Source organism: Pundamilia nyererei, unplaced genomic scaffold, assembly GCF_000239375.1.
Source record: "Pundamilia nyererei isolate P.nyererei 1_Seehausen unplaced genomic scaffold, PunNye1.0 scaffold00185, whole genome shotgun sequence".
NCBI lineage: Eukaryota > Metazoa > Chordata > Actinopteri > Cichliformes > Cichlidae > Pundamilia > Pundamilia nyererei.
The window spans coordinates 1,128,947-1,141,989 of NW_005187586.1; the positions used below are offsets into that span (position 1 = coordinate 1,128,947).

The window sequence follows — 13,043 nt, forward strand, 5'->3', positions numbered from 1 at the left end:
GCCCACATAGACTTCTGTTGTGCTCACTGTGTGAGGAGTTTTGCAAACGTGACCTAAGTATTGAGAAATGTGTCCTAGCGTCTGTAAAAAACTGTAATAATAATAATATATGGCAGATGCTACTCTTCCAGACAGATACAGTACTGTGCAAAAGTCTTTACTCACCTCTCATTTTACTCACTACTTTTTTTCAGTCACTTTGTTACCAGCAACATGCCACAAAAATGCATTATTCATTCCTATTTATTCAGTCGAATCTATTTGACTGGGACAAAGTAATATTTTTGCACAAGGAAGATAATTCATCTTTGAGCTATTCGCTGAAAACGTGGCATATCTCAGCTTGGTGTGCAAAAAGTCTGAGACAGGACTTGAGAGATGGTTCAATTGATCCATCTACTGTTCATCAAAGTTTCATCAGAAATGGTCTTAGTGGAAGGGTGGCTGTCGAGAAACCATTCTTAAAGAAAAGCAACAGGGAGAAAAGACAAATTGCACAATCACCGGACTGAAAACCAGTGGAAACAGGTCTGATGGAGTGATGAATTCAAATTTGAAATTTTTAGTTTAAATCATCATTTGTACACAAGAGGTCAGGAGAGGTAAAACAGTGAGTGTCTGAAACTATCTGTAAAGCATGGTGGAGGCTATGCAAAAGGGAGCCAACATGCTGAGAGGAGCTTTGAATGTCTTTCAAGAAGCCTGGTGAACTATTCCTGAAGTCTACTTAAAGAAAGGACAAGAGCACTTGACTAAAAAAGTTCAGGCTGAAGTGCACTAAGTGGTGCAGAGGTATACGCCATGATGGATTACAGCTTGTTCAGTGACCTTCTCTCCACCGCAGCTTCAAATGTGTCCAGTTTGCAGGCATTCAAAGAGCAAATCTTTCTAATCTGTTCTTTTCTAATCTAGTTTGCTGGTGTCACCAACAGTTACTATTGGAGGGCACTGGGTGTGACCAGTTCCTGAATGACTGAAAGTCTCCATCATTTTACTGTATAGGCTGAGGGATCTCTTTATCCTCTTTTTATATGCAGCTTCTGTGTTGGTCTTCCAGTTTAACCTGTTGTTGATGATGATGATGACATCCCAGTTCTCCTTCAGCTTGTCAACACCATGTCATAAAATTAAATTAAATATAGACAAATAACATGTTTTATTGCATATACCGATCATTAAAATAAAAAAAATGGTAAATGGCCTGTATTTGTATTGCGCTTTTCTAGTCCCTAAGGACCCCAAAGCGCTTTACACAACCTGTCATCCACCCATTCACACACATTAATATCGCTGTGACACGTTTTAGTTAAAGCTCATTAGTGTTTCTACTTTATTTAGAACCTCTCGTGCCACAGACGTGGCTCATGCTCCGAAAAGGGAACCTTTATGGAGAGCCGCTGGAGAAAGGAGGACTCTTTATGGGTGAACACCAGCAGTTTCCGGTAAAATTTGTTTTGAATTTTTGTCGAGCCACTGACAGGGACTCAGACTGTGGATTTCGGGTAAGGTTAAGCACGAAGTTATTTTATTGTTTGATTATATCACATCATTTTCAATCCACAATATCAGGGGAGTGTTAGATTTTAGAGCCTGTGAGTCTTAAACTGGAGGACTTTTAAATCGACCGTTAATGACGTATTAGCTGTTCCTCTGTCGTTTGTTGTCTTAACGCAAACTCCGGCTTCAGTTTTCTTTCTGTTTTATGGGATTCATTTCTGTTGTGTGACAGAAATGTCCACGCTGTTTCCGTCGTTGCTACCCCGGATAACGGAGTCTCTGTGGTTTAATCTGGACCGACCGTGTGTGGATGAGACCGAGCTGCACCAGCAAGAGCAGCAGCACCAGACCTGGGTAAAGGCTCCCCAGAGCAATTATAGACTTGTATTTTCCATCTTTATGCTATTTTTTTGCTTCCATTTCACTTACGATGAGTTTATATACTCTGCGCGTGTTAGTTTATAATTTATTAGTTTGAGTATTTGCGAAAGGCTAAAAGTCATATAGAAGTCCTGTAGTCTGCTATAATTACTGGTGGCTCTATTATTTTTTCCTTTATCAGAATCAAAATAATAAATAAACTTATAAATACATCTTAATCCCAGGAGGAAATCGTTCTAACTTGAACTATAAATGTGAAAAACAGAAAGTGTAAACACTATATATAAAAAAAGAGTAAAACTAAGGCATTCAAAGTGCAATATTTAGTCAAAATTAAATGTTACAAAGTTAAAACAATACTATACACAGTACGGTGTGAAAGATTGTTCAGTACTTAGCATAACTTGGACAGTATTGTCCTTTCTGAAACCTCAGATCAGTCAAGCTCCACAGCTGCAACATCTCTGGCCATGCATGATCAGTCTATTGATCGTATTATGAGACTTCATACACTTTAATATGTGCAAACTGTCTCTACCGTAGCTGCAGAGCATTGCTGAGAAAGACAACAATCTGATGCCCATTGGAAAACCAATTTTTGAGGTAACGGAAAAAGATTTTTAAACACAAAATAGACACAGTGTGAAACAGACTGGTTACATACTTTGTTCCCCTCCATTCATGCTGTCTGCATTTACTGGGTGCAGGCAGGCTACGAAGAGGAGGAAGAAGAAGATGACGAAGATGAAGAAGACAGCGAGGAAGACTCAGAAGATGAAGAGGACATGCAGGACATGGATGAGATGAACGACTACAACGAGTCACCTGATGATGGCGAGATAAATGAGGTGCTTTTCTTTATGATTTGAATCATTTTTCTTCCAGGCGACAGTATCACAAACCCTACGGTCATGAGGTGTTTTAATGTTAAGACTTGGTAAAAATACATGTATCTAAATTTAATTCAGTTTCTTTCCATTACCAAAACTGCCTCTAATCTAGCTCGGTTTCTTTCTGTCAGGTGGATATGGAAGGACCAGACCAAGACCAAGACCAGTGGATGATTTAAGACAATACTGGTTTTCATCAGGCTGGCCCTGGGTTTCCACTCCATGCTTAAAATACAACTGCTGCTCTTCAGTCTCTGACATGTTTTTATGTGTGAAATTAGTGAAAGAACAATGCTGAAGAATCACCATAAGATACTTTGAGAAATCAGTGCATTTTTTCTAACTTCAATTTAATTACAGTTGACAGTGTGTGACTGTGGAAAATACTTTAAACCAATCAAAGTGGCTCCAATTGTGTGGTGCTCTTAAGTAGTGTTGTTTTTGTATCAAGTCGGGAAAACCTTCACGCAGTGGTAGCAGCAGGCCCACTGATCCGTTATGTAAACCTTGAACTTTTGCTATCTACAGTTATGCAGAGCAGCGTCTGCAACCAGCAGACTAAGCATGACCATAACGTCAAGTCAGCAAAATAACTTATTGACCTATGCAAGAGTCATCCAGTTGCTTCACCATATAGTCCTGTTCTGTTTCCCAGCAGTGTTTTGTATGTTACAGAAATGCCTTCAGCAGAGCATTCATAAAACCCCAGGACATGTATTCTGATCAGACACTTTTTATATTTTGAACTATGTCAGAAGCAAAAGCTGCTAACAAATATTTAAATATGAGACACGGAGTTCTGTCATGGTTATGTTGTAGAATATTTAACCATGGCATTCCCTACTTCTGCTGAAGTTGTACATTATTTTAACTGAACCATGTTTCTGTTTTTGTGTATTTGAATTTATTAATAAAATCTAACAAGATGTGACGCGTCACTTGTAGTTCAATAAAAAGTTTGGTGAATTTTGGTGGTGGGATGGCCAAGGTTTATATAATTAGACTTTAACTGCACGGAAGATTTTAAGAATTAATGCTTGCAGTTCAACTGAAGGAAGACAGGTGATTAATATTAACATGTACTTTAATAAAATTTTTATTTTAATTTAGGTTTAATTTGCATTTAGATTAAATTTTGTGAGTCTCAAATTTGGGAGTAAGAAAAAAGAAGCCTTAAAAAAGTTGTTTATTTGAGTCTTTTAAACAAAAGAAATGACATGAGATGCTGAGAAGTCACAACAAAGTCCCAGTAGAATAAAAGGTGATTGGAGCATATGAGATACCTAAACTGGGGATTGTTTATATTTCTCTATATAGAAAGTGTCAGCCTTTTGTTTTAAGATTTAATTTAGCTTTGTTTTATTTTTGTGGGTAAATGTTGCAGTAAATTATCTCTTGTGAAATCGGTGGGGCACTTGGTCAAACGGGATCTGCAGTAAACCTTGAAGCTCCTTCTTTACCCAGTATGCACTAGTGAGTTATTTTGCAAGGTATTTCTTCACAGGTTGAGCTGTATTGTTACACAGACTAGAAATTGAAACGATACCCCTTTAGATGAAGTAAGAATTTGGACATTTCTGTTTCTGAAGTGTGTGTTTGAGTAACAATATGAAATCCTGCCATGATGTCATGATCTACTTGATTCCCTGGTACACCAGCTCAGCCATCCCATCCCTGATGCCCTTGCTATACTCTAGCATGGCCCGGTGGATCTTCCATTCATACAAGCCACTCTTGCGAATATATCTAAGGAACTTTGGAGCACCAGGAAACAGCACGTTGTCTGCCAGGATAATAGATCCTTTTCCCAGTAGACCAGAGCCCTCGAGCATCTGTAAAACACAGGGACAGCGAGTGAGGCAGCTGGGTGGGTAACAGTAGGAAAGCGCAAACCTTTAAGTCAAATATATAATATAATATAATATAATATAATATAATATAATATAATATAATATAATATAATATATACAAATATCCTGTCTAGTAATTTATTCTCATTACTTGCAGGTCAGGGAGGTAACATTTCTTCCAGTGGTCCATGAAGACAAAATCCAGTCTTTCTAAATTGTAGTCAGAGCGCAGCTGAGGGATCACTTCATCAGATGGATTGACAATCAGCTCCACCTGAGGAAAGCACAGCATGATTATCAAAAGTATGAAACTCTCATTGTTTAGTAAAATTAGAGTAATAAAGCCCCAAATGTATCTGGTCTTTCAGACGGCCTGCGGCACATGAAGTGTACTGAACAAAGAACATTTTTCAAATTGTTTAGATGCTTCTCTAACTCACCGTGTCATCATCAAACCCTGCCAGGCGGATGACTTTCTCAGCGATAGCGGCATTTCTCTGGTCCATCTCGATGCTGTAGAGCCTGGCGCCCAGAGGCAGAGAACGGGCAATCCGCACAGTGCTGTATCCACAGTGGGCACCGAGCTCCAGCACTGTCAGAGGGCTGTGCTCCATCAGCAGCCGGTCCAGGATCTTTCCTAAAAATCAAGGAAACCATACACGCAAATACACACCTAAAAGTGCTTTTTACTTTTTAAAAAAAAAACAAAGATTACGTTTGCTGTGTTCAAACTCTCTACCTTTTTTAGGTCCAATGTTGCTGATGAACTCCACCTTGCTGCACCAGACATCAAAGGTGTCCAGGATACTGTCAGGGTCTCCGGGGGTGGCATGAGTGAGGACGTACTGAAAGGCACGCTCCTCTCGGCTCAGACCAGTAACGCAGTCCTTCCATATCCTGATGAGGACTGCCCGATAGAACAGCACAAAGAAGTAACGGTACCTGATAATCAGCGTCAGCAGGAGTGGAAGGAAGGCCAGAGCAATAGCAGGAGACACCATCCTAGCATCTACAGACAGAAACACACATGCACAGGTCGGTTATTTGTCAGATATATTTTAACAAAGTGAGCCCTGTATTATTTATCACAAGAAGTATAAGTAAACACTGACTACAAGGGTTTTTGAAAGATGTTTTGATTGACTGGCTCTGGAAAACCTAAAAGAGGAGACCTTTGGGAACAAATAGTCTACACACACGTTTACAGCATGTCATTAAATTATGTCTGCTCTCTCCCATAGTTTGTCTTGTCTCTGTGTGCTCCTCTTTTCTCTCTCTTCTTTAACCTCACCCTCCACTCGGTCGCGGCTGATGGCTGCGCCTGCTTGAGTCAAATTCTGCTGGAAGTATCTATCTTCGGCCTGGTGTTTGCCATAGGGGATCATTAAATTGGTGTTTTTGTGAACTGGCAAGTCCTTTAATACCTGAAGTATACTTGTTGCTCTCTTTCTGATTCCCACAGAATTTATGCACCTGCAACACCTTATAAAAGCACTGAATCATTTTGATTTCATGGTCAACAGCATAAACAGAGAAAATATTACTACTAAACTTCAATTTAACATTGATCGGTGTCTTAGACAACACTGGGCGTGCGTTCCTTTAAAATTTAGAAATTCCATGATTGGCACAAGGGAATTTATATTATTGCATTTTTTCTTAGCTCAGGTTCATTGAGGAAGGCACTTGTCTTTTTTAAATAAACATCAACTGATGTTCTCATAAAAATAAAGAATCATAATTCAGGGGCAGTGGTATCACTCTCCAAACTACAAAACCACTTACTTATTCTGTTTATGCACTATGTGCTTAAACTATGATGTACTGGCATGTAAAACAACAACAGAAGGTAATACTGCACTGGATTAAGAAAAATTTCCCAAAGTGTGTCTCTGTTGTACATTTTTCAGTAACGTAGTCTGGTTTAGCTTTTAAATATGACCTAAGCTGTAAGTAAGGACAACAAGGACGCAGAAAAGCCACAATTTTCATTTAATCATTATTTCTTTACAGCAAAGAAATAAATGTACATACACAGGAAACTGTTAATAATTAAAACACTGTGATCTTTATTTGTAATCACAAAACATTTCTGAGCTGAATGAACTTCTAATACTCATGTATGCAAAATGACATCTGCACAGAAACAGGTGTAGCCGCCATAGTCTCGTGCTAAATGTGAAAGAAAGTGCTGTGCCGCTCTAGATGTTTCTACTGCCCCACATAAGTGGAGACTCCACAGACTTTCTGCATCACACTGAACAGAATCCATGTTACTCGGAAAGAAAAGACAAACTTACCTGTTTAATAAAAAGCAGAGTAGACTTTGAAAGGTGGCACTTGAGCTGAGGCAGGTGCAGAAACACAGAGAGAAGAGCGTGTGTGTTTAAGAGAAGCTCAGAGACACAAGGCTGTGAATAATTTATGTATCACGTGCATGACAGTATATATATATCCTATAAATATTCCCATTTAACAGAAAAAAACTACAACTGTTTAACATCAGGTTTTGCCATTTTTCATGTGACATGAAGAAACCAGTATATTTAAAAAAAATAAAATACAAATAAAATGAGCAACAGGAGAAACAAGGGCAGTGTGAAACTGACATTTGATATCTCAAGTTAACGTCAACAGGTGTGCGTCTCTGTGCGGAGTCCAATTTCTTTCTTTACTAAGTCATGATGGAAGGATCAAGAAAAACCTTATTGATGTATCAAGTAAAATACAAGATAAAAAAAATAAATTGAAGCAAACAGATAAATATATTGCTTGTGTGTGCATGGACATGTCACCACAGAGAGGGGAGATCGGTCTCCACCACAGCGATCATTACAAAAAGATCTCTTAATTCAGTGAATAATTTGATAATGGAGACAAAATGTAACTCATTTATGTACAAAAAATATATATATAAAAATAAAATGCAATGTTCCTGCCGGTATGATTTTGGGTGGTTCAGCAGTGGACACAAACACCAGCTCTCTTATCTTTGTTGATGAGGTGATGATCATTTGTAAAGTCTCTGGCTTCTCATTTTGGTAAAAATAATGCTCTGTTTTAATGGAGGAAACTCAGTGACAATAATAATGCAAGGATACATTTCGTAACAAATCAAGATGATGCTGTGGTTTAATAAAAAATGTTACTATTTTTTTAACGTAGCTATCTGAAACTGTCTGAACTATCAGCTGTTCACCAGTTAGCAGCTGGCTCCTTTGCTGGACTTTGTGTACATTACTGCAAAGCGCTGGTATTCACGCAGCACAATGAAAGCATCATCTGCAGGGCAGGAACAGATGTGGATGACTCGCTGTTTAAAGCTCTGCACACGGCTGCTTGAGGAGAGCTCGGATGAACTTCTTCAGCTCTTTGTCCCCTCTGCTCCACCTCACCAGTCGAGTCAGCACCAGTCTTCCCTCTTCAGCCTGAGCAAGGGAAAGGTACCATCCACCTTTCCCCACCTTTTTTCCTCTTTTTGTCAGTTTCTTATCCATCTGCACCTCCTCTTGACTTTTCTCCTCATTCTCGTCACTCTCTGCAGAGTCTAAACCAGGACAGTTACACGTGCCGCCTTCTTGGAGCCACAAAGCGCTGTGGGCCATGGCGCCTCCGACTCCTTCTGCTTTCTCAGCCCCTCCCCCCGCCCATCTCAGGATGCGACTGCGGGCCGTAGGCACCAGCTGAAGGTCACCCCCCACTGTCATCATGCTGCCCAGACGCATCTTAAATGCTACGACAGAGACACGGAGAACACTATTCAACAGGTGTCACTTCATGCATGTTGTAAATCACCCAGTCTCTGTGACTAGATAAGCTGTCCTGTTTTTGCAAGAGAAATTGCATGCTACAAAAGAAAAGGATGCATTTGGAGCCCACGTTATCTATCACACTTTGTTCTCACCATATGGACTGTGGCAGAAGTTTTCCTGGATGTCAATCTCTCCTTCTGCAGCCAGACTGCAGGCTTCACAAATAACACTCCCTGGGGGGATGGAAAACGACAGTGGTTAAATGATTGCAGCAGTCTGCAGTGGGGATATAAAAATAATCACCTTGGTGGAACTTTTCTCTTTTGTTTTCTTTCGTCCATTAAACCCCAGCATCAAAGCAGGCCAAACACCTTAAGGCTTCAGTAAGAACCTTAAGTAAAAGTGGATTAAATACAACTTTACAGTCTAAAGTGTCTTGAGGTGGCTGTTGTGGTGATTTGTTGCTATATAAATAAACCTGAGTTGAAACTGAATTGAATTTTTTAAATGGGTGCTGTGAAAGAGGCGTGATTGCAGTACTGTAAAAATTACATTCAGGGATGAATAAAGAGTAATACTAAAACTTAAGTAAAAGTGCCAGTATATTAATGTTTTTTAAAAAATCTGTTCTAAGTAAACGTGCTGCATTTAAAGACAAAAATAAAGAAGTAATATGAGAAAAATGTAATAAAGCAGAAAAATGGCTTCAGGAAATGTAAACTACATTTATAAAAATGAAGTAAAACTACAGCACTCCAAGTGCAATGTTATTAATTAAAATGAAATATCCCAAAGTTAAAACAATGCCATGTACAGTACAGAGAGTATATTATAAGTGAAGTGTAATTAGTACAGTTTACATATGACTGGAGTATTATTGATGCAGCAAAGTGGAAGCACAACCTTTCAAAATGGGTGACATCACAATACAATCATGTAGTTTTCTTAAAAATTACTATTGTTATTATTATTATTGGACAATTGTACTTGTCGGAGGCTTCAACAGTTACTCCATTAAAGTTAAATGTGTCAATTAAATTTCAGTTCAATTACATTTATATAGGAGCAAATCAGAAAAATAGTGCTCCGTAGTGCTTTATATTGTAAGGTAAAGACCCTACAATAACAGAGAGAAAACCCCAAAGATCAGACAGCGTCCTATGAGCAAGTATTTGATGAGAGTGGGAAGAAAAAACCCAGAATAAAACACCTTTTAACAGGAGGAGACCTCTGGCACAACCAGGCTCAGGGAGGGGCCCTGACTGGTTGGGGGTGAGGAGAGGAAGACAGGACAAAAGAGAAGAGAGCCAGAGATTAATCATAACTAATGATTAAATGCAGAGAGGTGTAAACTATGTGTAAAAGCATAGTGAGTTAAAGCCCCCCAGCAGTCTGGGTCTATTGCAGTCTGACTAATGGAGGATTCAGGGTCGCCTGATCCAGACCTAAGTATAAGCTTTATCAAAAAGGAAATTTTCAAGCCTAATCTTAAAAGTAGAAAAGATGTCGGTCTTCTGAATCCAAACTGGGCGATTGTTCCACAGAGAGGGGCCTGAAAGCTGAAAGGCTCTGCCTCCCATTCTGTCCTACGAACCACGAGTACGCATGCAGTCTGAGAGAAAAGTGCCCTACTGGGTTGATACGCTACTAAGAGGATTATGATTATGGGACAAACACTTGCATTTTAAAGACTTATTAAAATCTTACATGAAACACTAGAAGAGCTTGTGAACATTTACAATGAAAAAGAAAACATGAGACAGTTCAGTTCAGTGTTTATGAGAAGCTTTTCTGGAGTGAGTGAGCAACATTTCCTTAATGAATGCAGTGGAAATAAAGGAAAAGGATAAACTACAAGAAAAACACAGTCTAGCAAACCGCATCCTCAGAGCTGTACTTGAGTACTTGAGAACTTCCCAAAACAAAGTGTTTTGGTGGAGAATGACACAACTTTGTGCACTGACCTTTGGGCACCTCCTCGTGCTTCGCCTCCTCTGTTTCCCGCCCATCCTGCCCCTCGGATACGGGGATGCAGAGTTCGGTTTCGTGTGGGAACCGGGTGCAGTTAAACATATAAGGCCAGGGGAAGCCGAACGCGCTCATCACTGGCACGCAGCCATCCCGTACGGCCTCGCACAGGTTCCTGCAGGGGCTGACCGGCCCGCTGACCTCCGGCAGACACACCGGAGCGAAGAGCGAGCATAGAAACTTCTTGGTGTCCCGGTGGCAGTGCTTGGAGATGAGTGGCAGCCAGGCTGCAGACTGCTGCTGGACCTCCCTCAGTGAATCATGGCCGAGCATGTTTGGAATCCACATGCTCCTGTAACCGATCCCGTGGCACAAAGACATAGTGCTCGGAATGGGTTTGCACACGGAGCGAAAAGTGGGCTTGAACCAAAGCGACGGTTCCGGAGGCGCGCTGTCAGAAGCGTGAGAAACTCCAAAGAGCGCAATGAAAGAGAGCAGAAAAACAGGCATCGTTTTGTCTACAGTCTAAAGCGCTTCTGCTCTTCTGTCTGGACTTGACCGGCATGTAGGTGTAAACAGAGAGGTGTGGAGGAAACAGGGGGTTAATGAGAGGCCAGGCGCCTCCCAGTCACAATCCCACCCCATCAAACCGCTGCTGTCTGCCTCCACGGCAGTGTCAGTGGGGGCGTAGGGATTGTTTACTTAGTTTGGGTTGTCAGTAATGTTGAAAACATTTGTGTGCAGCGCCACAAGACAGAAAGAATAAACTTCTGCAATGCTATTTGAACTTATAAGAAATATTCACCAGCCTCCAAACGTCTGTGTATTGACAATAAGGTTAGATTAGATGAAACTTTATTAATCCCTCGGGTGGGTTCCTCCGGGAAATTCTAATTCCAATAGCACAGCACCAACAGAAGTTACAGAATGTGAGCAGAAATATACCATATATACACATATATAAATACAGAGTATACAAAAGGGATGAATAGAATAAATAGGAATAAGAATACAAGGGAATTGCACATTTCAAGTATGTGAGTCTATTGCACTGTTGACTATTAACAAAAAGTATTGCACAGTGAAAAGGCACTACAGCTTAGTTGTTCCCCCTGCTTTGTCCTCCTGTTTCCCCTCCCTCTCCCCTCCAGAGAGGAGTTAAAAATCCTTTGTGTGTGGGACAAAGGAGTTTTTAAGTCTGTTGGTTCTTGACTTTAGGAGAAGCAACCTGTCACTGAACAGACTCCTCTGGTTGTTTATGACCGTGTGCAGAGGATGCCCAGCATTGTCCATAATGTCCAGAAGTTTCTTTAGTGTCCTTTTCTCTGCAACTGTCACCAGAGTGTCCAGCTTGATGCCGACCGCAGAGCCAGCCTTCCGGATCAATTTTTCCAGCCTGGGTGAGTCCTTCTTTGCTGTGCTGCTCCCCCAGCAACCCACAGCATAGAAAAGTACTCCAGCAACCACCGACTGGTAAAACATCCTCAGGAGCTTCCTGCAGATGTTAAAAGCGCGAGGTACTTGTATGTGTTGACCACCTCCTCTCCCTCTATCTGAACTGGCACTGGACCTGCTCTGGACCTCTGGAAGTCCACAACCACTTCCTTGGTCGTTGAGGTGTTGAGTTGCAGGTGGTTTGTGTGACTAAATGTGACAAAGTTCCTCATCAGACTCCTGTACTCTTCCTGATCATCCCAGATACACAGTTTATAATTTAAACTGTTGCTTTTTATGCCATTCTGCTATGTGTTTTAATGTTTTTTTAATTGCTCTTATTTGATACTTTACAAAATATAAAAAATTGGAAATGTATGTCTAAGTAACAAATAAACAAATAAAGTAACAGTGACAGTGCAGCAGTATGAAATTAATTGCTGGAAATAAAATGTAACTATCGTGCGTTTGGGAAGCTGAATGTGTTTGGTACCCTGTCATCGTACACAACCCGAGGATATATCAGCGAGCCTTTAATCTTTCCCAGCGAGTCTGCCACATGTACAATGACATGTCCTATCCTGCCCCATCATCTTACACTTTGCTACAGTAGCTTATTGTAAACGCAGGAGCAGTTCATACTTGCTTAAATATTTGTAGTTTGGTTTATCCTAATTTCCTATCTTACTTCAAAGCAAAAAGAAAGAAATACAGTGTTCAGACAAGTTAGAGTCACTCAATACAGAGCAGAGAATTAATGACAGAGGCACAGCACTTTGCTACTTCGCCTAAAGATTGTTATGGACATTAAAAAAGTACTCTTCAGGGCAATACAGAACAACAAAGTGGGATACTTGTAAGCTGATTCATCAGTAATGTAATACTCTATAATTAAATCCAACTTAACCTGCTTAGACCCAGGGAAGTCCCTTTATTGAACCCCACCTATATTGTGTCCTGTTGGTTCTATATGTTACGTAAACTTCCTAATTACTGTCCACATATACAGAACTGGGTAATAGTCTTCAGCCAACCCATATTTTTAATGTTCTGTTTCCAAAGAGCCAAACTTCTTTATGTTTATTTGTAGGCTTTTAGAACAAAAGTTCTTCAGTCTTCCTGAACATCTTCCAGAGTTTTTCTTTGTACATACAGTGGGGCAAAAAAGTATTTAGTCAGACACCGATTGTGCAAGTTCCCCCACTTAAAATGATGACAGAGGTCAGTAATTTGCACCAGAGGTACACTTCAACTGTGAGAGACAGAATGTG

The 13,043-nt window shown here is 40.3% G+C and overlaps 3 protein-coding genes across 3 annotated transcripts; 1 reads left to right on the forward strand and 2 right to left on the reverse strand.

Annotated features, from left to right (window-relative positions):
- The first annotated feature begins 1,358 nt into the window (after positions 1 to 1,358).
- anapc15 (anaphase promoting complex subunit 15) lies at positions 1,359 to 3,706 on the forward strand. The gene is made up of 5 exons (XM_005746930.1): positions 1,359 to 1,502; positions 1,730 to 1,851; positions 2,422 to 2,481; positions 2,586 to 2,726; positions 2,900 to 3,706. The coding sequence occupies exons 2-5, from the start codon at positions 1,732 to 1,734 to the stop codon at positions 2,945 to 2,947; spliced, it is 369 nt and encodes a 122-aa protein (XP_005746987.1). The 5' UTR covers positions 1,359 to 1,502; positions 1,730 to 1,731; the 3' UTR covers positions 2,948 to 3,706.
- A 696-nt stretch (positions 3,707 to 4,402) lies between these two features.
- On the reverse strand, positions 4,403 to 5,619 carry tomt (transmembrane O-methyltransferase). Its single transcript, XM_013914297.1, has 4 exons — positions 5,358 to 5,619; positions 5,059 to 5,255; positions 4,770 to 4,892; positions 4,403 to 4,600 (listed from the first exon to the last, which is right to left on the reverse strand). The coding sequence occupies exons 1-4, from the start codon at positions 5,617 to 5,619 to the stop codon at positions 4,403 to 4,405; spliced, it is 780 nt and encodes a 259-aa protein (XP_013769751.1).
- Positions 5,620 to 7,152: 1,533 nt separating this feature from the next.
- Positions 7,153 to 10,941, reverse strand: sfrp2l (secreted frizzled-related protein 2 like). Its single transcript, XM_005746931.2, has 3 exons — positions 10,335 to 10,941; positions 8,523 to 8,603; positions 7,153 to 8,351 (listed from the first exon to the last, which is right to left on the reverse strand). The coding sequence occupies exons 1-3, from the start codon at positions 10,846 to 10,848 to the stop codon at positions 7,936 to 7,938; spliced, it is 1,011 nt and encodes a 336-aa protein (XP_005746988.1). The 5' UTR covers positions 10,849 to 10,941; the 3' UTR covers positions 7,153 to 7,935.
- Positions 10,942 to 13,043: the final 2,102 nt, after the last annotated feature.

Coding starts and splice junctions, on each gene's coding strand:
- anapc15 (XM_005746930.1), top strand. CDS start 1,732: ATGTCCACGCTGTTTCCGTCGTTGCTACCCCGGATAACGGAGTCTCTG. Junction 2,482..2,585: donor TTGGAAAACCAATTTTTGAG/GTAACGGAAAAA, acceptor TACTGGGTGCAG/GCAGGCTACGAAGAGGAGGA. Junction 2,727..2,899: donor ATGATGGCGAGATAAATGAG/GTGCTTTTCTTT, acceptor TCTTTCTGTCAG/GTGGATATGGAAGGACCAGA.
- tomt (XM_013914297.1), bottom strand. CDS start 5,619: ATGGTGTCTCCTGCTATTGCTCTGGCCTTCCTTCCACTCCTGCTGACG. Junction 4,893..5,058: donor CAGGGTTTGATGATGACACG/GTGAGTTAGAGA, acceptor TGCTTTCCTCAG/GTGGAGCTGATTGTCAATCC. Junction 4,601..4,769: donor GTTACCTCCCTGACCTGCAA/GTAATGAGAATA, acceptor TGTGTTTTACAG/ATGCTCGAGGGCTCTGGTCT.
- sfrp2l (XM_005746931.2), bottom strand. CDS start 10,848: ATGCCTGTTTTTCTGCTCTCTTTCATTGCGCTCTTTGGAGTTTCTCAC. Junction 8,604..10,334: donor GCACGAGGAGGTGCCCAAAG/GTCAGTGCACAA, acceptor CCATCCCCCCAG/GGAGTGTTATTTGTGAAGCC. Junction 8,352..8,522: donor CTTCTGCCACAGTCCATATG/GTGAGAACAAAG, acceptor TCTCTGTCGTAG/CATTTAAGATGCGTCTGGGC.